Consider the following 26780-nt stretch of genomic DNA (forward strand, 5'->3'; position numbering starts at 1 on the left):
GGAAGCACCGGCGGCGGCGGCGGCGGATGGAGGCCGAGCCGGAGCGAGCGGAGGCGCCGCGGCGCGGGGGCGCCGGCGGGGTGAGCGGGCCCGGGCCGCGGCGAGGCCTCTCTGCCGCCCGCGGCGCGAGCTGGACCTTGACGGTGGCGGGGCGCGAGCGGCCGCCTCGGGGCCAGGGCCGGGGTCGGGGCGGGCCCCAGTCTCTCAGAGCAGCGGCTCTGGGGTCTTGAACCGCGGGGGAGCGGGACGAGCGCGGCCGGGGGAGCCTCGGGAACGGCAGCCCCCACCGCACGATGCGGAGGCGGGGAAATGGTGTCGTCCGCCCCCCGGGGGGCCTGCCCGGGCTTTCCGTGGGTGCCGCCGCGGGGTGAGGCTTCTGCGGGACGCCGTGCGGCCGGGAGGGCTGAGCAGCCCGCGGGGGAGGCGGAGGAGCGTGACCCGCGCACCGGCGGCGGGCCGGGAGGCTGCTGAGGGGTAACACCTGCAGCTGCTTTTGCACTCTTCAGGGGAACGTTCCTCATTGCAAGGCACAGCGTAACTGCAGAGCTGTTGCTTGCGGTTTTCCCCCTGCTCTGAAGCAGCTTTTGTCAGTAACCATGTGTCCTCTGCTCTTTTGCGTTTCCCCCTGCACTACAGGTACTAAAGATGGGCCGTCGAGCCCGCTGGAACTTCCCTCCAGATGAAAATCTAAGCAGGAAGAATTCCCCGTCTGCTTCTCTTGGAGAGGTGGGTGTCCTGTCAGGAGAACCTGTCTGTAATCCTGCTGGTGTCTCCAGTGGAGGATTCTTTGTTTCTTCCGAGATTCTTGCCCACATAGTGTGTGCTCTGTCCTTTAAAGTCTGTCCTTAGAGTTGGGACCCATGTGACTGCCCTGTCCCTTTCCTGGTGTTGCCCTCTGCATGATGTGTAGTTTTCACACAGGGTCATATCGGGGGCTATGGTTTCTCACACGTGAGGTATGGAGAGTACAGGTAACCAGATGTCTTAATTTTGCACTTTGCTTTTGCTAGAGCCAGGCTACAGTATGTGAGATGGTCAGTATCAAGTTTGTATAGTGACGCTCTTTTTCCTTTCCTCCGTGCACAGGCTACAGAGGTAATACTAGGAGCCAGCTTTGCAGCGTCTGAAACTTTGTCTTGTGGGTAATAACATGCAAACTCGGTTCCCACTTGGCTTTGGAGAAAAACTTTTGTTGAGTGTCTGTTCTATCAGTACATCTTCAAAAGGTAGAAGATGGTCTGGAACTCCTCTTTCACAGGAGAGTGAGGCAACATCCGCTAATAACCCGAAAGATGAGATCTGAACCCTTTCGATTCACTTTCTTGCTTAGAGCTTCAGAATGCTCAAATCCTACTTGGAAGTTTGCTCTCTGATGTTAGTATGGCTTCTTCACGGGCATCTCCTGCTGGAAGAGCACCTGCCAAGAAACGACATACAGATTTTGTTCTCTCACACCTTCAGATGGACAAAAGGGTCATCAGACTTCCACCTTACTGACAGTTATAATTGTTTAAATAAGATTATACTTAGCTTTTTGCAATGCCAGTAGTGGTCTCCAGCATAAAATATTATTGGCTTCTTTAAATTGCAAAACTTCTTTGCCCTGTTGGCCACCCTGGCACCAACTGTGCTTCAAGCTACTGTGCTCAGAGCCCTGGGACCTTTTGTCTTAGTAGTGGCTACTCCTTGATCCTCTGTGCTGTGACAAAACTCACCTATTACACTGAGTAGTTGTGTCACAGACATCTGTGCTGAAATGGTTTTGTGGGGAATACTTCATTGGAGTCTCTGCAATGCTGTTGAAAATACAGTATTATGACTTAGCTTACAATAACACCTCACAGAACAAGCTTTTTTTCTGGAGAAAATATGCCCTTTTCTCTTGATAGGTGTAACGGAGAGTCATCTCCCACCTATGCATTCTCCCCTCCCCGGGTATGCTATAGGAGTTCAGGAGGGATTCTGTGAGGGAGCTTGCAGAAAGCGTAGTTTAAGAAATTGAAACAACCATGGGCCTCATAGGTAAAGAAAGTCTTAAAGAAACCAGCTGATGGTTTAAGTGGGTGTAATCATTGGTTAGCCTCCAGATTAGAGTGGCTCACTGTCAGATTGTTCTCTTACTGGAACTGGCCATCCTAGTGCATGGACTGATTCCCTGGTTAGGAAAGACCGGGGTGTGATGTAGGGTTACAGCTGACTGACTGTAACTTACTGCAGTTGTACTTGGTGTGTCTCGCATCATAGCTATTATAATAGCTGGGAAGACATCGTAAAGGCTCCGCTCCTTGGGCACCCCTGGAGAGGACTGAGAAATAGTTACAAACTTCTGTTTGAAAGCAGTGAGCTTTTCAGCAGCAGAAGGGTGAGGCCTTCCACGCCTTACAAGATTCAAGTATGTTATTACTGGATCTTAACCACCAGGAAGAAACGTTTGTGTCAATAGTCTCCCTTCAGACAATTCGTTGTTGCTAAATGTTGCTGTTAATTGAAGACCTTGGAGCTACTGGAGAAGAGACAAAATCCACTATAAATAAGCCTCAGCCTTTTCCTTTGCTCCAGAATCGGAGGCCTCTCGTACGTGATCATATTTGATACCAAAGTGAGCATTTAATAGAACTGCTTTTCCCTTCACCCTACATTGGCAATCACCTTTTACTTTTCTGCAAGCTTGGCCTTGGCTTGCCGCCCAGTGGTGGGGTCAGCTGTTACAATGGATGTCTCATTCAGCCATCTGGTCATCTTGAAACCTTTTCAAGGAACCTTCCCAAAAGAAACGCAAAATAAAAAAAAACAGTACTTTTTTTTTCTGGAACTGGCAGTAGTGGAGGAGGCCCAGTGTAATTTATTTCAGCATCGGAGGTTTTATTCTTATTACTGATTTTGAAGACAAAGGGGTTTGTCTTAAATGTTTGCCATATTCACAGCTTCATGTGCAATTTCACATTCAGGATGGTGATTCTGTTCCTCAGTAGTTCCTCAGGGTTTTAAAACTCCTTTAAGATTCACCTTGACTTTTTTTTTTTAATTCCATGTCAATCCACCCAGTTTCCACCCAGCTCAAATTTCTGATATGAACATACTATTTCTGCTATTGTTCTGGTCTTTTCATGACACTAAGAACCATCCAGGAGGTGTTTTCCAGTCTGAGCAGCTTGCTTGAAGGAAGCAAAAAGTACCTGTCCATCCATGTGTCAACATTTGGGCTTATTACAAGGAAATTCACTTCAAGAGGTGAACAGCTCATTTAACATGATTAAAAAGATCTTTGTTTTGTAGTCAATAGGCAAATCATCTGACTTGGAGCATAGATCTTATCAGATTACTGCTGATCTCTTCTTGACCTGGACTCTGCCTTCCGAAAGAGACCCAAACAATGGTACATCTCCTTAGCTGTGTGTCTTCTCTCACAAATGTGTTGTTAAAACCTCCTTCCCTAGGGCACAACTGCATTCTCTTGTGCCTTACAGTCTAATATACTTCCCCCAAGCTCTATGAAAACTGTATGATATCTTAGTATCTTTTCAGTGCCGGTTGTGTGTATATATCCCCCACAATAAGTTCCTTAATTGTAGTGGTGTATCAGTAATTCCTCTGCCCAAATCTCTATTTCATAATTCCCATTCCTGTGTGGAAGTACTGGCACTACCTTCAGATTTAGACCCCTGTCTCCTCAGGGGCCTCGCTAAGGGTCACAAAGCTCACAGTCTGCCATCCGATATGCAGAGCATTCCTGCCTTTTCAGAAATACAAGTACTAACAAACAACACTGCAGCTATGTATTATTTCGTGAGGCAAGAAGGAACATGATTATTTGCTGTAATTGGTGCAGTCAGCATCCTCCTGCAGCAATGGCTGTGCATGTTCCTGGCCTTTAGAGCTCCTTGGCAAATCGGCAGGCGCTTCTTGGGCACCCAGGGGAATATGCCGTAAATGGGAATTCCTAGAGATAAATCTGCTCGCTGCATGCCAGAACTCCGCATTTCAAACATTCATTTTCAGAGGGGTAATGTATCCATTTTTCCCTTGGGAGGCCTTTCCCATCCCCTGGCTTGATGTGTTACTTTTTACTCATCCTGATGCTATCAATTTTCTGACAAAATGGGACAAACTCAAGCTGGTCATGTTATTTGTATAATGGGAAGGGCAGATCATATAATGGGATCTGTTGAAGATCTTTGCTGTCCCATCCTACCAGGGCTTCTGGACACTTATAGAATAAAAGTCAAACCTTTTTCCTGTCTCTAACGTCACTACGTCCAACAGCCTGGCTTGATGCTGGCTTGATGATATCCACAAAAAGAATCTGTTTGGCCAGGTTTGGAGCTCTTAAGGAGATTGATTTGGAAGGCTGAGTGGAAAAGCCTTTTTTTAAAAAATATATCAGAAAATTTTTCCTTTTCTATGTCTCCTTTCAGCAAGAGTGAACTATTTGCTGTTCCGTAAGAAATCAGTATGCAAAAATGTTTTAATGTTATCCTGCTTCCACAGTCTGTTTTCTCTTCATCCTACAGTGACAGGATTCCCCTGGGACCTTGTTCAAGCTTCCCTGGGTTTCTACCTCTTACAGTCTCAATGTGATGTTGTCTGTGTCCCTCTGGCAACACTTGTAGATCCTTCTGGTGGAAACTGCTTTAATAGGCAATAAGTCAGCCTAAATGATGAGGGTCTTCCAGGCTACGTTGAGAATGTCACCACACAGGTAGGACAGGGTCACTTTCACTTTATATTGGGGTTTGTCCAAAATAATCTAAGTTCCCTGCTGTTTCTCTTCCCCACATTTCACCAAAACCTGGGGAAAGGCTCTGTGCTTTCATTTCTGAGAGTGTGTTCTTCTCTTGTTGTCTTACCTGGTGTTTGTAAGCTTGCCTATGTAGTTGTGGTCCTTGGATGACAGTTAAAAAGTGAGTATTTCTGTGCTGTAAAAATATCTTATTCAGACTAGGTTCATGTAGACAGATGAAAGCTTGGACCACCTCCCCTGAATATTGGAAGGATGTTCCCACAGGTGAATTTCGCAAAGCAGCTATTTGGACTTCCACCACCCAAGTTACAAACACTCCTGGCAGTGATTCTTTAGGCTGACATCCAGGCATCGTTTAAATAGGACTCTGGTTATCTAACCCAAGTGAATAAACAACTGCAAGTCAATTGCTGAGGGTGAAATCCACGTGGAAGATGATTGCTGAAAGAAGTGGTTATTTAAATGTTTTTCCAACATGTGTTGTCCATCTGGATTTCCTTCCATGTTACTGCGAGTCCTGTACCACTTGGGCTTCGTACATCCAGAGAAGCTTAGGTCATGTTGGGCCCTGCAGAAACCTTTCTGCTCTCAGGTGTGGAAACAAGTGGGTCCCTGGCTGACAGATACACACTTCCAACAGTTTTTACCAATTGGGTGAATCTGATTTCATTTTGCTGCTCACTGATATGGACACTTCCGTACCCCAGCTGCCCTAACCTGCATGTAGCCTTCCTCTGTTCCTGCCATGGTAAGACTGTAAGACCAGATGACAGTGCAGGCACTAAGTGGACTCTGATACCACACCGCTTTAATAGAGATGTATGCAATTTATTAATCACGTGGCTTCCCTGTTCCACAGGAGAGATGATGCAGTCCAGAAGAAAAGTCAGGTGGGTTAGTGTAGTGGTTCCAGCCATCCAGTGCGTACTCCTGGTGCAGGGTCGTGGGGAACCCTAGATTCTCTCCCTGAGTGATTCTGAACACTGTCATTTCTAGGATTGCATAGAGATTGCTGGATTCTTAATTGCCTCCTCCTTGCATTTGGTGCCTAACAACTGGTGGTTGCCACTCCTGGTGCTGGCAGTCTGCTCATCAGAAAGGTTCTCAGCCAGTTTGCAACTTCCCAGTGATTAACAGGCTGCTTTCCTTGAGTTACTTATCTACCTCATAACTAAGCTACTCCCTTATACCATAGGGTTAGCTAAAGTTCATCTACTAAAGCTAACACTATTGTCAGCTAGGCCTCTCTTACGCTAACTGCTACAACTGCTGCTCCCAGCGGAGGATCTGACCTTGGCTTGAGCAACAGTAGCTCCCGAAAAAAGGGCTGCAGCCTGCTATGGTGTATAACGCCCAGGATGACCGGTCCAGCATCATTTCAGGTCTCTGGCACGGTTGCAGAGCCTATCTATACTAATCTTTCTAGCATCCTGCACACCTGAATAATTTTCTCATGCTATGGGGAGAAGGAGCTAAGTCTTTTGCTCTGATTTATAGGTTTTTTTCTTTAGTCTGCCTTTCAAGGGTCTGACTGCTAGCAGACTTTCCTGCCCTTGCAGTAAAACAGGCGTGTTTTATAATATCATAGATGGTGTGTGCGTAAATGACTGTGCATATAGAATCTCACAATGGTGGGATCAACTTTGTTCAAGTGAATAAGGTTGCAAAGCATGTTCTGTGGGACAGCCATTCACGTCAATCTTTGAGCTATTTTGTGCAGGCTTCCATAGTTCCTCCCCTTAACTTCTTCCTCCCTTTTTCTCTCCTGATCCTTCTAGGATGAAGACCCCAAGGAAAAGGTTGACCATGTAAGACTAGAGCCTTTCTAGGTAGATGCTGGCTCCTCTGAAGGGGACTAGAAGGACTAACCTATTAATGTGTCTGGAGACTACCTTAAGAGGGGAGTCTTGGAGAATAAGACAAAGTTTGCCTCAGAGGCAGTGCCTTTCCTGCATCCTCAGTTCCTATTGCTGACAGGATTTTTTATTGTTTTTGTAACAGCTGCTCTTATCAGTTGCTGGATCTTGTTCTGAGGTCACTGATATGTATGTGGCCATTGGAAAGATACTCTATATTCATTTAAAAGTCAGGGCAGCAATTAGCTAATAGAGCACAAAACGTGACTGAGCCTAGATTTGCTGTCCAGTATGGTTAGCTTGCTCCCATAACATGAAAACTTGTCCTTAGGGGTTGTGGAGTCTTGCTGGTGCCCCAGAGGAGAAGGCCAGCCAGTAGTAACAAGGATGTGTGCCTTTGTTCTAGGAGTCTTTCCTTTTTTTTATTGCACCAGCACTGAAATGCTAATATCTGTGGTTAATAGGATAGCATAGTGCTGCTTTCCAGGCTCCTGTTATACAGAGAAAAAGAATACACGTATCCTTTCTCATCCTGCAACAAAGCTAAAATATGTCTCGGCATTCATTTGGCATTAGAAGCAGGGTGGTGCTGTTCAGAACAACCTGAGTAGTAGTACCTGTTTCTGTTAAAGTCTTTGGGCAAATTGTCTTGCACTCTTCCTAACCATGGAATTGGTGTTACCCAGTTTTTCCTAGCTAGAGTTGCTCTCTGTATATGTTAGACATTTAAAGCATCCTCTCCCATACTCTTAATTCCTTCTGCTGAAGCACCAGCCCAGTAGTGGTAGCATAGTAGATCCATTTGTGAAATTCAAAGCCCAGAAAAGAAACCTGTGTCACCCATCTCATTAATTCTGGCCTCAGAAGTGTGTGCTCATCACAAGGAGTCAAGACTATTCAGATTAGCTTAGTTTTCTCCTGGTAGTGCTAGAGATGGTATTGTAGGAAAGATCCACTGGGTTTATTCGTCAGTGATGGATGGTTCAGGACTATGCCCAGAGCACTTTTCCATGTATCAGGCAAAGAGACCTCCCACTGATGGGTATAGTTTTTGGGACTGGTTACCCAATAGAAATTTTTCCTGATAATTGATCTAATCCACCCCCACCCCCCCGAACCAGTCCTTACAGTCATTTCACAGGAACTAATTCCACTTCCATACAGTGCCCTAAATCATTGATTCCCAAGGTCTGCTGTACTGAGTGGTGGCTGGTCACATGCCACAGGCACCTTCTTGCTCCTGGCTGCTAAATTTCATTAAAATAACTAAGCTGATGTGACTCTTCCACATGAGCAATTGTTGTTGCTTCAGGGATGTTATGCAATGGTGCCTGGCAAGGAGATTTTCCTTAGTATGAAGTGATCCCTGCTTTGAAAGCCCTCTTGTTTGGATAATCCCTGCACCCTTTATTCAGGCTTATGCTCTTAAGCATCACAGTTGCACTTTATAGTATTTTTCCATTTGTAAATGCCTGTGAAGAGTAACAATATGGTTAACTGAGTGTTCAGAAATCTGACTGATCAGTAAGCTGCTTGCAACTTATAATGCTATATGCTTACAAACTTCTGTTAATTGTAGCGTAAGTCTCTTCCAAACCAATTATTAGTGGAACTTTATATTATAAAGTGTGATCCAAAACTTGTTGCAGTATATCCCTCCCTTAGTCATTGCCTGGCCAAGCTGAAATACTTGGCTTCTTGAATCATTTGTCCGAAGTTGGCCCCTTCGTCCCCCTGATGGCTCATGTAACCCTTCTCTGAACTCCCTTTGGGCTGTGCTGAGTGTTACAATCTGAACTCTTCCTGGATTTGGTCCCTTTCCTCTTGCTGCGCTGAAGATAACTTAGTGGCTGCCTGAATACTAGCAAACAGCTGCATCTGAGCTGTCAATGTGAACGTACCTGCTGAAGTCCTGCCCTCCAGCCGTCTGCCTGCTCTGAGACTTGTTTTGCATCCCCTGGCAAACCACTCATCTTGGATCTGAATTTTTGCCAGTTGAATCACTCGTTTGGCTGCACCTTCCAAGGCTGCCTGGGACATTTAGCCAAAGGCTGTAAGGCTGATCAATGGTATAATAAAGGGTGTATCCTAATATCTCAGTTAATTTGCAGAGGCAGAATAGGCAGGAGGAGTATGAACATGGCTGTAAGCCAAAATTTTGCTGTGTTCTCTTCCTGGCTTTGCCACAGATTTGCTTTGGGGCCTTGTAGAAGTCCCTCCTCTAGTTTGCTTTAGTCCCTGTCTGAAAGGAGGGCTAGAGCTTTATGCAGGAGAACTGTGGGGATTCCCTAAACTTGGATCCACAGAGGAATTTAGATGCCTAATCCTCATAGCGAAATTCACAGCCTGTGTTTGGTGCCTGTGTAGTATGTAGACAATCTCAGGATGGGCCTGTGGATCTATTAAGGTGGTAAAGAGTGGCTGGAGGCTGCAGTGTGTCTGAAACCCTGTCCTGTGAAGTTCTGGCACCTCTCTGGGAGTGCATGTCCATGTAGTAGCAGTGAGTGATCCTACTCCCCTCATCCTGTGCTTTGTAGCCTTCAGCAGTGGAACAGGGCTTTTCCTTGCCTTTGGTGACCTCCAGGGATGGAGGTGCTCATTTTGGTGTTGAAACCACATGCTTTATGCATAAACTTAAAGGTTAAACCCACCATCTCCTTTCCAAGCTGGAAGATACTGATTTTATTCTCCTCTTCTTCCTCCTGAAAGATGTATCAAGTAATGTTTCCCACCTCCCTAGAGAGTATTATATGTAATGACAGAGCTTATGAGCTGTTCTGGGTCTGAGAAGGCTCTCGGTCCTTTCTGTTGAAGCTGCTCTCCTTTGCAAAATGGAACTGAAAGAATTTTTGGGGTGCAGGGAAGGACTTTCTAACTGAAGGCAACAACATTTGAGTGGGAAGATGTCTGTTCCAGTCCTAATGGGTCCAGCTGGGACCTTGTTCTCTAGTGCTTTGGTAGACATGCCATAGGTAGTCTCAAGGTCCTTCATGGACTAAAGCGAGGAGAGCACCTGATTTCTGACTCTTAACTAGGTGGATGCTGACCTCTGTGGTTCTATAGCGCTCAAAGTTGGAGTGATGGCATGCTTTAAAGCAACAACTGGAAAGAGGATTTGAGGATCTGACCTTTCTAGAGGGGGCAACCAAGTCCTGTAGTTATAGTTCCTAGTGCTTTCAAAACAATTTGGGTGGAAAAATGGGCTGTTGCTTTTTAGGTTAACATGACATGTCAGGAACAATCATTTTCAATTAATGTTTGTTGGAAAAACAGCTATCAGAAAAGTTTAAGTACCTGAAATGTGAAGCCAGTTGGGGACTTAATGTTGCAAAGTGGCCCAGTTTGGTGGGGTTGTTTGAGGGGGAGTGTATTTGTATTGTAAAGTACGGTGCAAATGATGCAGAGATCCCCCCCTGAGAAGCAACCTGCACTCTGTCCTGGGGAGGTACCAGCTTGGTTACCAGAAGAACCTAAAGCTAGACCATCTCCAGACTTGAGCTGACTCACAGGGATCCTGCTTGCAGGTGTGTCTGCACCTGTGGTTTAGACATGGCCTGAGGCATTATATGATCAGGGCCTTTAATCAGAGCGGTATTTTCCTGACCCAGTTCTTACCCTAGCGCAGTGGTTGGCACCCAGCTCCAAACTCTCATTCCATTGTCTGGACTGGTCTGGATCTGTGCAGCAGCCACCCCCCAAGTGCTCTTCCGCACATGCCCTGAAACTTAGAAACATGTGACTGAGGACCCCAGCACTGGCTGCACTCAGCTGGGTGCTTACTGGGGGACCTTATTTGTATAAAAATAATCACAGTGGTTTAGGCACTGTCCAGCCACTCTAGTTTGGAGAGTTCATGACCTAAGAAGTAATGTATAATTGTAATGCAGTCCCTTATAGCCCTTTTTGTATCTACAACTTGCACTGCAGTAAGATCTAGAGAATGTTGGTGTGTGACTGAGACAAAGAGTTCCTATCCCAAAGACCTTACAGTCTGACCGCATTGTTTTTCTCTAGCATCCTGATCTCCCCTGTGATCTTCAGCTTGTAGAAAAGCCCTCACCAGGGGCTAGCTGCATTTTATATACAGCATATTGCCAGGGTTTTTGCCTTCTTAGGCATGCAATTGGGAGTGGGATGGACTGGCAGTAGATAGCTCTTTAGCGACTGCCATCTCTGAGAACCTGGGAGGGTTCTCTGAGGCAGAATTTCCTGTAGCTGTTGCACATTGTGAATGCCCTTCCATCTGTGTGTTTGTCCTGGGCTGAGCTGAATTTGTCCCTCCGTGTTCCAGCGTTTCTGTCATCTGTTTGGATTCTTTCTAATAAACATCCTTCACCAAAGGGAACCAGCATCCAAGGAAGCACTGCCATTTTTACCTGCTTCCATTTTACAGGGATTGCTTCTTTTTTTCTAGTGGTCTTCTGGTTGCTTGTAGAAATGCTGGACTCCCGGCCTGTTCCTGGGGACCGCTCTGCTGGAAGTTGGCCACATTCTCCAGGAGGAATCTCAAAAATGTAGCTGAACTTTTGTTCCCTAATTAGGCCAACTTCCCCAGTGTGAGCCCCAGCACTGCATGGCCTGGAGCTCCCCAAGGCCTTGCGCTGCCTCTCTGCTGTGCACCCCGAGCGGCTGGCCAGCAGGGCAGTTATTTTCAGCTTTCTGAGGTTATCTACTAGCCTTTTGATGACATCTACTGAAATAGCATTTCTAGTCAGCCATGTTTCCCAGCCTTTCTAGTAGTATCCTCCCTGCTTGGCTACCGTGATGTGGATTAGGGACAATCCCATCATAACTAATTTTATTAAAAGCTTTTCCTTTTCTTTTCCACACATTTATTTCATGCTTTGAGTGCTTCTGGACCCACCCGAAGGCAACAAAAGAACTGTAGGAGTGGTAGAGGTGGATGGGAACATGTCTGACAGTATGTAGCACAAGATACTAGCAAACTGTTTGAGAGATGTTCATGCCTAGGAGGGCTGGAGGGGCACTGCCCTGTAACTGTGGGTTGTGAGAGGATTCTACCTGGTAACCCTTTGCTCAGAGAATCAGATTGTTGTGTGCTGCTTCACTGTTCATGCAAGAGAGAGCAGTAACTCTTGAGACAGGTTAAGGTGCCAAATGCTGCAATATGACAGCTTTCCTAGCAGATGCACATGTAAGCTGACTAGGTAGCTGACCATTGTTTTAGGGAAGAAAGTCTTGTTAGCTGTTTAACAACATGAGCTGCTCCTTTACCTGCTGTGATAGATGACAGAGAATATTTGAAGCCTCCCAAGAACTTTTTCTGTCTCAATAGCACTTTCCCTAGTAAAGGAGGGCCAATGACCATGAAGAAGGACAGTTTGTAGATGAAATGGAAATCCAGTATTTTCTACTAGGCATTTGCGACACGCAGAAGTCCTTGGAGGGGATTCATTAAAATCAGATGCACTACTTGAACCGTCTGTGGACATGATACAGAGGGCTAGCAGAGAATGGCTGTTCTTTGGAAAAAGCAGAGGCTTGCGCAGATCTGGGAACTGAGCTCTTTTTGATATCATATATGCTCTGAGATCAGTATAGATTGTAAGTGTTATGTGGCTGCTTGGAAGCAGTGGGGCTATTTGACTTACAGCTCCTTAACTGGTAGCAATCAAAACTAATTAATCAGGCCTGTTTGTGGAGATTTGCTTTTCCTCAGTCAGGGAAGCCTCAGGCCACTTGCTGGAGAAGACGAAACTCGAGACTGGCCATACTTCTTTCTTTCTGCTCCATGGTCAATATTGGATAAAAACAAGGCACCTACATACCGTATAAAATCTCATAGTGTTAGTATATTAGGCAGAACGTAGATCCTACACATTTTAGGAGATGTATTATGACAGAAAAATTGTGTGTCCTCTGTTGCACACTGTCAATGTTATTTGAGTCCCTGCTTCCCTGCACAGTGTGCTTGCTGTTTCAAAGGAGTTGTTGTGTTGATGAAGGTAAATTAATCCTTATTTCCAGATCCACCTGAGAATCTGAGGGACCCAACATGTCCATAATCTGCCTGTGTCGTGGTAGGTCCTAAAAGAAACTTTGCTGGACCCTCAGGATCCAGAGACACACAGTGTAGTTGCTCCATGAGGGAAGCAACATACAACTAGCACCTTCAAAACTGCAGACATGATCTGACAAGTAGTCTGGAAATTTCTGCCTTAATGGGGAAGCCAAGTTAGAATTCTACATCTGTCTGATAAGAAAGGGCCTGACTACAGATCAAGAAGAAGGTAGAGTTTCTACTTTAATGCAGGAGAGATGGAATTCAGGCTAGTCATTTTTCAAAGGGAGAGATAAAATACTGTTTATGGTGGTAGTATGAAAGTGTTGGTAAGGAAGGTGGCCTGAGAAATACTGGGAAAGTGCTGTCACAAAAATGGTGAACTGAATTTCTGAGAAAAAATACAATAAAAAGCCCAGACTATGGCAGTGTTCCCTGAAAAAGTGGACGATCTGCAGAAACTGAAGTAGAGGAAATCTTCTGCAGATAAGTAACTGACAAAACAAGTGGAAAAGCAAACCACAGCAAGCGAGTGGTTAATTAATGCTGTGAAAGAGACTGAGCAGCAAGAGCTGAGCAGGAACACTGTTGTCAGGAGCTGGTGGAATCTCAGTGTTTTGAACACCAAACCGTTTGGGTGTATAGCTGAGCCGTGCATTTGGGAGCATACATAATCTTGCCCAAGATATAACACATAGGTACCAACAAGTTCTGGTCGTTTAAAGCACACAGTCTTTTTCACCAAAAAGGTGTGTTCATGTGCTCCATTACAGAAGAACAATGTCCTCTGTTTCTGCTCTGCTCCCTCTGGGGTTGACGTTCTTCCCACTTCCTGCCTCAAGCTCTTCCTTGCAGCTGCAACGTCCCTACCTGTCACCATATTACAGCAATGCATGACATTGCATTCTCAATTGTAAATTATGCTGAGGTTTTGGAAATGTGAAAGTGTATGAAGGTAAGTTTATTTACTTGACAAAAGTGCATGTGGCATGTGACCTTATTACGGCACTTTCCAGGCAACTAACAAAGAAAAGCTATTTACCCTCAGCTGACAGTTAACATTGCCTTTCCTGTTGCTAGTGCTCCTGTAGGCAGTTCAAAAAGAATTACCTGATTTATTGCAAGAGGAATAAAAGACCTGTGGGTGTATGTGAGGTGTTTGTCAGGGTCTGACAGACACTCAGGGTTGCCTGGTGTGTATGATCAATGGGAAGACGTTATAACATTGGCAAGACATTGGAATCAAACCCTTGGATGCCATGGAGTCATGCCCTGGGCGAACTGGGGCAGTCATTCTCATCACCCTCTGATTTGGAGTGCCCCACTTGAGATATCTTTCTTTGATCTGAAGGCTAATTTTGATGATGAGGGAATTCGATTGCAGGTGCATTGAAATGCTCTGGAGATGCTGCATTTTCCCTCAGCCTTATGGCCCAGGTTCTTTGGTGATGTTTGTTTAACTCCGTGCACCTTTGAGAGGAGTTGTGAGGCTTTGTGTTGGGAACATGACCTGCTGGCTATCAGAGGGATGGTGTGAGGGGAGGAGGGTTGTTTGCATGGGAAGGATCCATGTGGGAGGGAGTGTGTTTTTGAGGTAGGGGTGTGTGTAATGGGAATAGGGATGTTTATGTAGGCATGCACGCCCATATGTGGTGTGTTTTTCTCCTTTTTCCTGGGCTCTGGGTGTGTCCAGATCAACTGAATTCAAAATGCTCCTTTTTTGGCACTGTAGCCTCTTCTCTGGTTTGGCATCTTAAGAATCTCGGGGAATCATTTAAAGATCAGAAAACTCCATTCACTTGGGCCCCTGAAGGCTTCACATTCTGTGACATGGTCATTCCAGTCGACTGAGCTCTGTCCCCTGCGGATGAGCCCATATAAGGAGGCTGTTTCCTGCTTTCATGCTCCCTGCCTGTCCCTCTGCCCTCCTGTGCTCCCTTTGCCGAAGAAAGCTGGTATTTTGGGACTGCAGCTCCTGCCTCATTCCTGCTCCCTGTTTATTTTTGGAGGTTGACTTATTTTTTCTCCTATCAGGGAGCTATGCAGGGTCGTGCCCCCTCCCTGCAGCAGGCAGTGGTTGCCCCTGGCAGGGTCCCTTCATTTCCCACACTCACAAACAATGCTTCTGCTTCAAGAAATAAACACGGGAGACCCCTACCATCAGGGGTTAGCTTCCTCATCTGTGGCAAGAGGCAATTTGGCTTTGGCTCAGGGTTGACCCCACCACACATGCAAGGTCCCCTCTATCAAGTCAAAAATCCTCAGGAGTCACCCAGCTTATTCCCTTTTGTAATAACAGCTGTGGCAGCCACCTGTCCCCCACCATTGCTCCAGATTAGACTCCTTTGCAGTTGCCATTTTTCCCTGTTTTGGGCCATCTTTTACCCAGTCCTCCTTTTTCATGATAGTCCCTTCACAGATCCCTGTAACCCATCGTCCCTGACTGGGCACCATCAATTGGGAGCTATATAAACTGAAATTCATCCACTGGGTTCACCTTGCCCCTCTGCTTTCACCACCGCCTGCTGTATGAGGTGCTTCAGGCAGGGGGAACTGAGCCCAAAACTGCAAAAGGCAACAGGCAGCTCCCACACGGTGGGAATTCATGGCCCCATTCTTTGAAAATTCCTGTCGTAAGCCCCAAGCTGTTCCTGTTTTCTCTTGCCGCACGGCTGCGTGCCACACAAGACAATGCAAGAAAATATCAGGGAGTGTCTTTAAGCTCCAGATGAACTTCCCCTTTAGCATTTCAGGCTGGCAGTGGTGGGATTCATCTGAACTAACTTTAGAGGTGTTTGGTATGGCTGGCTGTGTCTGAACTTTGCATCTAACCTACTTCAGGCAGTGGACAAAAGCAGACACTTTTTAGGAACAATTCCTCATCTAAAACAAGATGTCTAAAACGTGCTGACTTGTTCCCTCAGAAAGATGTAACATATGATACTGCCCACTGAAATGTGGGCAGCAGTAATGAATGAGTTTCCCAGTGAACCGTATTTTGTCAGGAGAGCGCATCCTCTGTGGATCAGTCTGCTACTGTATTGTGTGTCCTGGCCAAGTCAAAGGCACACAGACCTGAAACTTGTTAAGATACTGATTGGAGTGATACATCTTTTCCTTACAGAGACACTTAAAAACCTGTCCTGCAATATTTGTCTTTCTTTTATTTTATGAGTAAACAGCCTTTTAAACACTGTCTCCATCTATTATTTGGTAAAGTGTTACATTAGTACATATGGATCTGGTGTCTCAATTGGCTTGATTTGCCTTGACTGCAGCTGGCGGTAACGTGTCTCTTCTCTTTATTAAAGGGTCCACCACCTAAACCCCCACGCCGGCAAGGGGGCTGGGCAGATGATCCTGTACTGGCATCTAACAAGTGAGTCCCCACCTCGTTCCTTATTAAGAGGGGCTTAGGCATGGATTAAGTGAACATCACTAGTTGGGCTTTACTGTCACAGGCATTGGAACAGTTTTTCTGGATCTTGTAGATGGCCTGTGTCTCCAATATCATTGTAACTCCTTCAGACTGTTTGAAGTATTGCTCTTGCTTGGTTCTGCTGGCTAATGCTCTTTATAAATTGGCCTGGAAGGGCTTAGAGCTGTGTACATGCCACTGTCTGCCAGAGGTAGTGTATTCCTTACCTGGTACAGTAACTGGAAGGAGTCAAGAACATAATAAGCATGTTGAATGCAGGAGCTGGGAGGGGGGGAATTGACTGGTTGCGTCCTTTCCAGGAGAGTGACACATGACAGTACCCCACTGACAAGAATGCAATGAACAGTTTAGGATTTAGTGATCAGCCTTGACAGTAAAGGTGAAATTTGTCAATGTTTATGTGTGTATGGGGTTATGGTATAATGGAGATGGATGGAGATGGTCAGTGAGAAGACGTGGGAGGAAAAAAGTATACAAAGTGTAGAGTGTAGGTTGAGAAGCCTGATGCTTATGAAGGACACCTAAGGGAAAGGAAATATCTGGACATGGTAATAGAATTGGGTATGAAAACTAAAGGACAGTTCAGACTGGGAGGAGATGACTTGGTTTCAAGCTATTTTTTATTTTTCAAGTGTCCTGGTTTTGCAGGGATAAAATTTATATAGTCAATTTTCTGTTACATTTTGTTTCAGTTTGTGGCCAGCTGTGGTACGGTGATCAAGACCATTAGCAGTGAAAGCCAGGGCAGCTGACCCAGGCTGGCCCACGGGTGTATTCTGTAACATTAATGTCATGTTCACTATAAATGGGAAAGCTGCTGGGGATCTGGGGCTCTTTGCTCTGCTCTCTTCGCAATGGTTCCTATCCCTGGAGGAACTTGCCACCACTCTATGGGCTGAGTATAACTTTGTGTCTTTTGTATTAGTATGGATATTGGTTTTCTTATTTTATTAAATCTGTTTAAAATTCAGCCCATGAGTCTCCCTCCTTTTCCCAGTTCCGTTTATTGGCTGGGGAGGGGTCTTGGGTGATAGAACAACTGGTTATTGTTTAGCCCTGGGTGTGGGCTAAACTGAGACATCAAGCTGTAAAGTTGTGCTGGTGTTGTATTTCCCATTCACAGAGCTGAAGGGCTCAGTCATGGAGTGGTGTGAGATTGCTTGTATACATTAAAGCCTATAATAAGAGTGTATGTGTCTGCACATATACTTTGGAGGCACTCTGGTTTATGGAAAAGTTATGTATTTTCTTTCCTGGAACCCTGAGAATGGGAGAGGACATCCAGAAACCTGTTATACAGTCAGTGTTTCTTGGGAGGTGAGAAAGGTGGTCTATATTCTGGGGTAGCCTGTCTAGAATACAGTACTTTTCTGGGAAAATTATCACTGTTTATCCATGAAGAATAAAACAGCTGAAAATGTGGAGACTGGAGTAAAGCAAAAGAATAAAGATCTCAGCCTGACATCCTGTTCCCCTCCAGTTTAACTCTGGTAATGGTATGATTTTTCAGAGGATGGCTGCAGCTAGAAGTTGCCATTGCAAAGTTGCATCCACCTCAGGGTTATAAAACAATGCCACCAATGATCCTGGATCTTTGTGGGACCAAGCGGAAGCTTTATGGAAATGTGATAGCAGAGAACAAGGGTGAATTGCATTGTTTAGGAAAAATAGATCATGTAATTGTTGGCTAGGTGAATGACTGGATTGGAGGTAATGCACTTATTCAGGGCTGTGCCTAATGTGCCCTGAAGGACAGTGTACAGGTTCCTAATGTAACAGCACTGTGCCACGTGCTACTTGGGGATGTTTTCCATTGTTTGACATTAGCCTCATCTGATAGATTTGGAGCAGTAGCTATCAGTGGTGCTTCTCCAGCATCCCAACTGCATGGTTTACAGATATAGCAGGTGTTTGGAGTAAATGCTCCCATGAGGTTGGATGCAATTCAGCTGAAGAAGCAGAACAGGAGATGGAGAGCTGCAGGCCTTTCTACCTGTGAGACCCTGCACAGTGGGACGTGAGGTGAAGATGTGCCCCTTGCTCAGTCATGCATATGATATCATGTCATATCTGTCAGTATTCTTTTCATTTGTATTAAGAGCTTTTATTAAATAAATTTTATGAAGGGGAGTTTTGTTCTGACTTTCTTTAGTCACATGAAGTACAAGGATTTTGTACTAGTTCCCCTGTCTTTTCTTTCCTTCAGCTGTGTATTCTCCCCAAGCTAATCTCTTTCCTTCTCTCCCTTAAAAAAGTCTGAGATGCTGGCCTGTAGGGCTGTCTTTGTGACATATCCCAGAGTAAAGCATTCGTGTGAAAAGTCTGAGTCATGGGCTGATGTCATACCAATGTTGCTGTAGCTTTGTTGTTTCTGTTTTCTCAGGCTCTGTCTCCCCGCAGCTTTTCAACCACTTTGACTCAGCTTGGAAGCCCATCAAGTTAACTCGCTCCAATTTCGCTAGTGTAGTTAGAGTAACATGCTTCTATTGATGTATCTGATGTAGGTATAAGGACTTTTATGCCAGTGTAACTGAGCCTACACTTGGGAATTGTGCAGCTTTAAGTGATTTGGTTTTCAGAACTGACAGTGTTAAAATCTGTGATTTTTTTTTTTTCTTAGAAAAGAAGGATGAGCAGAGTGGCTACTGTTAGATTTTCTGTGTTGTGTAAATATATTGTGGGTCAGAGGGGATACTGTAGCCACTTGTGAAATGATCTTGTAGCTGTTCATGTGTTATTCTCTCCCCTCTCCCCATTTGAGGTCTAAGCTTTTAGTTCTGTTTTTGCCAGATTCAGCCGGTTGCAGCCGCACACTTGCTGCTTTTTCTTCAGGGATACTTAAACTCTTTTCTGCTGTATTTCTAATTCAGAATCTTACCAATGTGAAATGATCCCTTGAAATTGTACTTTGTGTTTACATTTGGCACATGTTAGAGTAGAATTTAATTTGCAACCTGTTTTTCTATTTTTCTACCTTTGCTGCTCCATCTTAGTGCCTTACCTGCTCAGCTCTTGTCATATCTAGGTAAACTTGCAAATATTCTCACCATCTTGCTGATTCTTTCCATCAGACTGCTGCTATCTCAGACTGTTGCAAGATAGCAAGAGAAGGAGGGCCCTTAAAGTTTTCCAACCTGTAATTAGTTTTGAAATAAGTTTGCACAGATGGTGTGCAAGTAAGATAAAGTATTTTATCCTGAGTTCCCATAGCATTTACAAGTGTCAGATATTTAAATTCCTGAGAACTTATCAAAATGCTGTCTTTTACTGATAAGTTTTCAGAAGTCAAGCATGGAGAGATTCCTTTGGACTCCCAGTACCTCTGTAGAACAGCTGTCATTGCTAGGAGTCCCATTTTGTAAATCTGGATGATGATGAGGACTGCAGGTAAGTGTCTGAGCAAACCCTCAGACCTGTCCTCTGCAATCAGCAAATAAATGGTGCAAAGTAGTGACAAAAGAATCTTTTTTTCCTTATCGACGGGGCCCTCTGCACCTGAATCTGCTGTATTTATCTAAATTTGTACTCAGGGAGAAGAATCGCTCTCTATGAGAAGAGGCAGTCCCATTGCTGCCCCAGCAATATGCTAGTCCCAGTATCAGAGGAAAGGGGACCAGCCAAGAGCCTAGGCAGCCACTTGGGGCCTAGTACCCTGCTGAGATTACATAAATAATAGTAATTACAGCTGGTTTTGCTACAGAAGCACCTCTCTAACCACTGGATGGAGCCCAAGTGCCATCAGCTGTGCTGATGTCCTTAATGACATCAGTGTTGACACTTGTGACAAGCAAAGCAGAGGTTTATTGTCAGGTTATCTCGTGTATCAGAATGAAGAAACACAAAGTGCCTGCCAATGGGAAAAGGAAAAGGGAACTCAGTTTTGCATAGTGGTGAGGATTTAACAAAGAAGAGGTGCTTCCAGGATCCATTTAATTCCAGCTTCTGCTGATCTCATCCATCTGACTTTCCTTATAGAATTTCTTCCATTTTTTCTCCCTATTAGTATCTTTATTTCTTTGCTTTTCAGGACACTTCCGGATTACTTGGTCCTTGATCCCTTTGGTCTTGCAATCAGCCCCGTAAAATTCATACAGTTCTGCAGGCAGCAGTTAGGGGTGGTGTGGAATAAACACAGTGCGTTTCAGGTGGCCCTGCAAGCACACGCAAGTGCTGCTTTCAGTAGGAAGTCCCTTCCAGTGCCTGCACGTGTACCTCCTTTCTTCTACAAGGGATCGTGGCAGTTTAGCAACAGGTGCTCCAGCTACAACTGAAATTTCTCCTTTCTGACTGATAGGGTCATAACAGAGTTGGAATAATCAAGGCTTGTTTAGGAAGATAACCATGCTGAAGTATTTTGGAACAGAAGTGGTAGTACAGTGTCCAGGAATGCATTTAACAAGAAGGCAAATATTAAGGGCCTGTAGGAAGGAAGGGGATGCAGTCGAGGTGACCTTTAGAGCAGGGTAGCCCAGGCTCTGTGTAGATATCATTTAGGGCTCTGGAGGGTGGGCAATGGTGAGGTTGCACCCTGGAGCTGGAGGAAAGTTATTTAAGAGATTAAGGGGTTTTATGATTCAAGGTCTCTGGAGTTAAGTAAAGTTAAAAACCTCCTGTTTCAAAAATATGGGCTTAAACTATCCTGTGTTGTATCTATATGAAATGACCCCTGAGAGTGCCTGGTTTATAGAACTTCCAGCCATCCTTGTATTGCAAGTGGGAGTAGTAAAGTGCTCATGAGTTTCTCTATCTGACATAGTAGGGGGAAGCTTGTGTCGTTGCTTCTGCTCTCTACTCCCGGTCCAGCAGTGTTGAGGTAGATCTCAGGCTGGGCTTCACTGTGACACTGCCATGTTGGGAGCAGAGCCAGGCTTCTGGCTGTGGGGACGATGGCAGCCTCGCTCTGCATCTTGCAGCCATCTGTGGATGTCCTCAATGATGTGAAGAGTATAGGCACAAAGGATCGAGGATGCCAAGTGAGGGGGCACAATTTAGAAGGAGAAGAAAGAAGAGGAAGTCTGATTAAGTTTGGTCTTGAAGTGTCTGTTTTTGGGTTTGTCCCTGCATTGATCTGCAAGGGAATGAGGCAAGTAATGGCCCCTTGGGGACCTTCAGGACTTTCCTCTCAATGTCAGCCGTCATTTTCAATCACCCTCTCCCTCCCAGCCATTAATTTTGGCCCAGGATCATGGGGACTTGTCCATCTATCACTCCTAATTGACACTAAATGATCTGTCAGTTTATTGATGAACGGCAGGAGTGGAATTGTCACAATATATTTTACTTTCTAACAACTCCTCCTGACAATTTTACCTTGTCCATCTCACTCTCCTCACATAAATCTCCATTGGCCTCTCATTCCTTCTCTTGGGCTGATCTGGTGCCAGCCGCCTCCACACCATCGGCACGCACCAAGGACATCAAGATGGTGGTAAGCTGCAATGTGTCAGCCCAGGGTGGGTTTTTTTCCTCTCTCTCCTCCGCCTCCCCACAACCTCTTTTTCTTTTTTCTTTTTTAAATAGGCTGGATGTTCCAGGAATGCTAACAGGCTCTTGTCCTTTTGTCCCTCCATGTCATTGCTGGGGTGAGCTCTCCTTGATCTTTCTGTTTAGACTCTAAGTAAAGATAACTGGCAGAAAAATGAAAGTCCCTAAAAGACAGAAGAGTCACCTGAGAATCCCTCAGTACCATGGCTGTGATGGGGATTTTTGTCCTTTTAATCCTGCTTAGTGTGACTTGCAAGGGTTTCTAGCAAAGCGAAAATGCTAGACTTGTGCCCATTCCTGTGTCTTTGCAGTGCCCAGAGAAGGCTGGAAAAAGAGTTGGGCTTTTTTTTTTTGTTCTGTTTCCTTGTTTCTTTTTTTTTTTCTTTCTGTTTCCTGGGTTTTTTTTTTTTTCTGTTTCCTGGGGTGTTTTTTTTTTCTGTTTCCTGGGTTTTTTTTTTTTTTCTGTTTCCTTGGGGTTTTTTTTTTTCTGTTTCCTTGGGGTTTTTTTTTTTCTGTTTCCTTGGGTTTTTTTTTTTCTGTTTCCTTGGGGTTTTTTTTTCTGTTTCCTTGTTTTTTTTTTTTCCTGTTTCCTTGTTTTTTTTTTTTTCTGTTTCCTTGGGGGTTTTTTTCTGTTTCCTTGGGGTTTTTTTTCTGTTTCCTTGGGGGTTTTTTTCTGTTTCCTTGGGGGTTTTTTCTGTTTCCTGTTTTTTTTTTTTCCCCGTTTCCTTGGGTTTTTTTTTTCTGTTTCCTTGTTTCTTTTTTTTTTAAGCTAGATTTCACTTTATTTTTTTCTCTGTTAGTGAAATTTTCTTTGACTTCTTTTTCGTGAAAGACACTGGGCAATGGAAGAACTAGTAGGATTGTAGCCTCTTGCTCCCCTAGAAAATGAAGCCTGCATGACAAAAATGGAACAGGAGTGTGACATTTTTGGTAACAGTCCATGTAAGCTGCTGAGGTGGCAGAGTGTGCTCAGGGTGAAGTCTCTTTGATTTTTTTTTTTGATTGAGGACAAAGCATCTTCCTTCCTTAGTTCTCTGCATCTCCAAGGAATTTACCAGCAAATTCAGGGGATACTATCCTTGCTGTTCCAAATATTTCTAGTTTAAAAAAGCAAAGCCCTCTTGAAGAACACAGGCAACTTGCAACCCTTTTGTATCTGTCAAAGCCAAAGCTGAAAACTTGTCTGGCCTTTGTAGGTCACCTCTAAATTGGCTGTGAAGTCTAGCTTAATGCAGTTTACCTGTGGAAGGAGACCTAAGATGACCTGATCTACTTGCTTGGCCCTATTTCCCCCTCCCCCAGCCCCCCTCCCCATATAACCCCTCTACTATTCTCCAATTCTTAATCCAAGTTCTTAAAATACCTTCTTTCAGAAGCTGTTGCTCTCAGATGGCAGCACAAGGTGCCATTCAGTAATAGTTCTTTCTAGTGTTTTTCATTTAAATGTTTTGAGTGAAGCCAGGCACAAGTAAAAAGTCTTTGGCCAGGTACTTCAGAATCACAAGTTTATTCTCTGTTGTGGGATTTGAAAAAAACAACTAACCTTAGATAATTTTTCTTTGCATTCTAGTTCTGTCTCCTTTATCAGTCAGTTCTTCTGTGTAACCATGAGGATCAGAAGTGTGCGTTTCCCTTTAAATGGAAACTGAAATGCTTCTGTAACCTTAAGAGCCATTTGGTGTGAGAGTTGGCCCTGGTGCTTACTGGAGACCTACGACATGATCACTTGGATAGGAGCCCCTGTTCTCAGGGACCAAAGATGTGTGGTGGATACCTCTGGAAACAGCAGCACTGTTTTCCCACACAGCAGGAATTTGTATTGAGTGTTGTTTTTTCTGTTGCTCAGTGGGACCTCTGAACAGCTCTGCAGGTCAGCTCTCCACCAGTGAGCAAGTGGGGGAACCCTGTGAACATCTGTCACGGGGATGATGCAGTGAATAGGCTGAGATTCAGTGACCCCCATGAACTCTCTCTGTCAGCTTGTTCTTTCATGCCAGTTCCTAAAGTCCTGCTTGCCAGAGCCTTCCTCCTTTGTTGTTTCTGTTAAGCAAGCCCACATATTAGGACATGAGGAGAAACAATAACATTTCTGCTAGAGATTCATTAGTGCCTCACAAGCCCATTTCAGCTGGAGCAGGTTACCCGCGGTGTCTGTCACATTGTCCCACAGAGCATGCCTGCTCATCGCTGCATCCTTCTTCCTCCAGTGCTGTGCCCTAGGGCAGTGTGTTCAACATGTAGTCCAGGGAGCCTGTGAGGGACCAGAAAGTGGATGGTGGGACCATTACAGTTTAAAAAAATGTGTCTGCCCAAAGCCCTGTTGTGGAGATATAGATAGCCATGTGCCCCAGGGTGTGGAAGTGGAGGGCTGTGAGGTGACATCCTATGACAGAAATAAAGGCTCTTAGTAGTCCTTGCTCTGCTGAAATCAATGGCAAAACTTGCCTTGATTTTAGGACATGTGAAGATTGAACTCCCTGATTTAATCAAGGCAAAGCTGCCTTTTCCAGGCTGCCACACTCCAGGGAGAGGGGGTAGAAACTTAACAACCGATCAGAGCCCGAAGGAAGGTGCAATGGAATAGCTGAGAAGACACCTTGTGGTAGTGCATTCCAGCACGGCCTACAGTTCTGCTTTACGTGCAGCTTTGATGAGTGTTTTTCTCTTCCTGTGCTTTGGCAAACAAGAAGTGACCAAGCTCCACACTTGGAGAGCTGGGAGAACTGTCAGTTAGCACTTGTGTGTCATTCTGGATGTGTAACTTAGTTGTGCCTCAGGCTATTGAACAAGCTGCAACTAGTAGCTCAGCGCCCACTCACTGTGGTGATGGGCACTAAAAAAAATACTTGAGCAAGACAGTACGATGGCCTTTTTTTATCTCCCCCCACCTCCCTTAGGCCTAGACCTGAATTACAGTCTGTGCCCTAGAGGCAAAAGGCTTCTTGTCTCCCTGTGGGCTGAGCCAAGCCCTCGGCGTTGGGGTGGGGATGGTTTTGGATGGAAGCACAGAGGCAAAACGCTGGCCAGTGATCAGCTTCCTCCGCACACAGCCCCTCTCTCTGCTCTCCCTTTCATCGCCCTGCTCTCTCAAAACAAAATGTATCTCCGAACGTGAGGAGCGTTCCTTTTTTTTCCGTGTCGTTCTTTCAGCAGGAAGGCAGCTTGAAGCAGCTTTCTGGTTCCATGTGATTCATAAAGAGAAGCGGTTGAGACATGCCAGCAAATACGCTAACAGGCAAGAGATGAAATTCTTCCCCCTGCTGCCAGGGCCCTGTAAAATACCAAAAAATACCAAAAATACCCTTCGGTCTCGACTTGCGGCCCCGCCGCTTCTGCGGTGCGCGCCCGCCCTCCCGGGGACAGCCCGCAACCCCGCGGGTTGCAGGTGTGACCCCTCGCGAACAGCCGCCTCCAAGCCCCAGCGCTCGGCTCCCTCCGGCGGACCGGCCTGGGGACCCGCAGCCTCCGCGGGGAGCCCGGGCGGGGCGCTAGGCCGCTGGGCCCGGCAGAGGGCGGCCGCGGCCCGGCAATGCCGCGGCGCCGGTGGGAGGCCACCGGGAGCGCGGCCCGGCCCGGAGCAGCACTGGCTCGGCCGCACGGACCCCCTGGGGGTCGGCCCCGCGCGGAGAGCTGCCCGCCCGGGCAGAGGGTAGCCGGGCAGGGCGGGGGGCTGCGCGCGCTCCCAGCCCGTCGTCCTCGGCTGCCGCCCCCGCCACGCCAGGCCGGGCGTTCCTATCCAGTGTCTGTTTTAACGAGCCACCATGACTGCTTCCCTTTTCTTCAGCTGTGTTGCCCACCCTCACACCTCCCTGGGTGCGCAGAAGAGAGCCTCGGACCTTGCACGCTGGCCACCTGGCTGTGGCTCGGTCCAGGATCCAAGTGTGTGTAGAGCTCTCATGCGCTGTGGACATTAAAAGATTTCAAGGACATTTCCCCTCATTCATCCCAGTTATGTCCCCTGCTAAAATAGGTTAACGGTGTCTAATTAACCACTGCACATTGTCATGCTGCATAAAGATAGCATCCTGGCTGTTCGCTGAGCCCTGCTACTTTATCTCCATTTAGATCTCCGTGGTAGTCCATTAAATGAGAAAGAAACGGTTTAACAGAGATGATGTCTACATTAGAACGGCCTTTCACCCCTCAGCACAGAAGTTGCAGGCAGCTCAGCGGCAGCTCAGCTGTACATTAGGGGGGTGGGTGTCAGGGGGAAGCCTCAGTTTTGTGGTTCAGCCCCCTCTCGTTAACGTGGAAGGAGCATTCCTGCTGGCCAAGAACTGAGCAAAAACAACACTCAACAGCGAGATCAGATCTATATCCTGTGCCCCAGGACATAGCTAGGAGAGAAACAGGTATTCTGTACTAGGAGTTACATAACATGGGGTTACATGGGGTCTGTCGGGGTCTTCTGCCCAGTTTCTCAGCTATTCAACACCCTGAAATGGGGGGGGGGAGGAGGGGGGCGGGGAGTGTGTGTCAGCAGCTGGCCAAAGCCAGAGGGAATATTCAGGGATTTTGGATATTTTTGGGAGCACAGATAGCCTTGCAGTGAAAGGGAGTTTTAAACAGAGCTGTCCAGGTACACAGTTGCTCATTTTGTAGGTGCCTGGTGCTGCCTTCCCTGATCTGTGCCTCCTGATGCAGCAAACAAACCAGGGCAGTGCACTTGTTGCTGAGATCATGAGAAAAGAGCAGGAAATCCGCTTGCATTTACAGTCTGGTTTCTTCCATGTCTGTTTTCACTCACCACTAGAAAGCTGTGATCTTGTGGTGAGCGAAGAGGATGGTGTGTATCCAGGCCTGATATTCCTGAAGGGTGAAATGTTGGTCTCAGCATGATGCAATTGGCATTGTTAAGTTGAGCCGGTTCTCGGGATGGGGTACACCACGATGCTTAAAGCAGTGTGATAACTTCATGAAGAATGCCTGCGGGGCTTTCCATAGCATCTGGAGAATGAAGAGACAAGCAGGTGACTGGTTCTGCAGGAACAGTATCTCCATGTATAGCTTAGCCCTCGGCTAAGCTTATGGAATGGACAGGGTTGGAGGTAGGGCACCTTTCAAGGATCTGTTAATGATTTTCTTCCCTTACTGCTTTGAAATAGGGGCACAGGGCACAGCTGGTCTTTTATCTCTGGGTAACTTTGTTAGGTAGATTCAGGTAATAGAATTGGGCCGAAAAAGCAAAACCTTAGTCAGGAATGAACCAAAAATATTTTCTGATTTTTTTTTTCCAAC

General features: G+C 45.9%; 1 protein-coding gene across 1 annotated transcript in view; it reads left to right on the top strand.

The window, feature by feature from the left end:
* Positions 1–26780, top strand: part of IFT43 (intraflagellar transport 43) — a 49346-nt gene continuing 22566 nt past the window's right edge. The window contains exons 1-3 of the mRNA XM_068398980.1: positions 1–80; positions 637–726; positions 15931–15998. Of these exons, the coding sequence (XP_068255081.1) occupies positions 27–80; positions 637–726; positions 15931–15998 (212 nt within the window). The 5' untranslated portion in view covers positions 1–26. The remainder of the gene's footprint in view (positions 81–636; positions 727–15930; positions 15999–26780) is intronic.

This window comes from Nyctibius grandis, chromosome 4, assembly GCF_013368605.1.
Source record: "Nyctibius grandis isolate bNycGra1 chromosome 4, bNycGra1.pri, whole genome shotgun sequence".
Classification (NCBI taxonomy): Eukaryota; Metazoa; Chordata; class Aves; order Nyctibiiformes; family Nyctibiidae; genus Nyctibius; species Nyctibius grandis.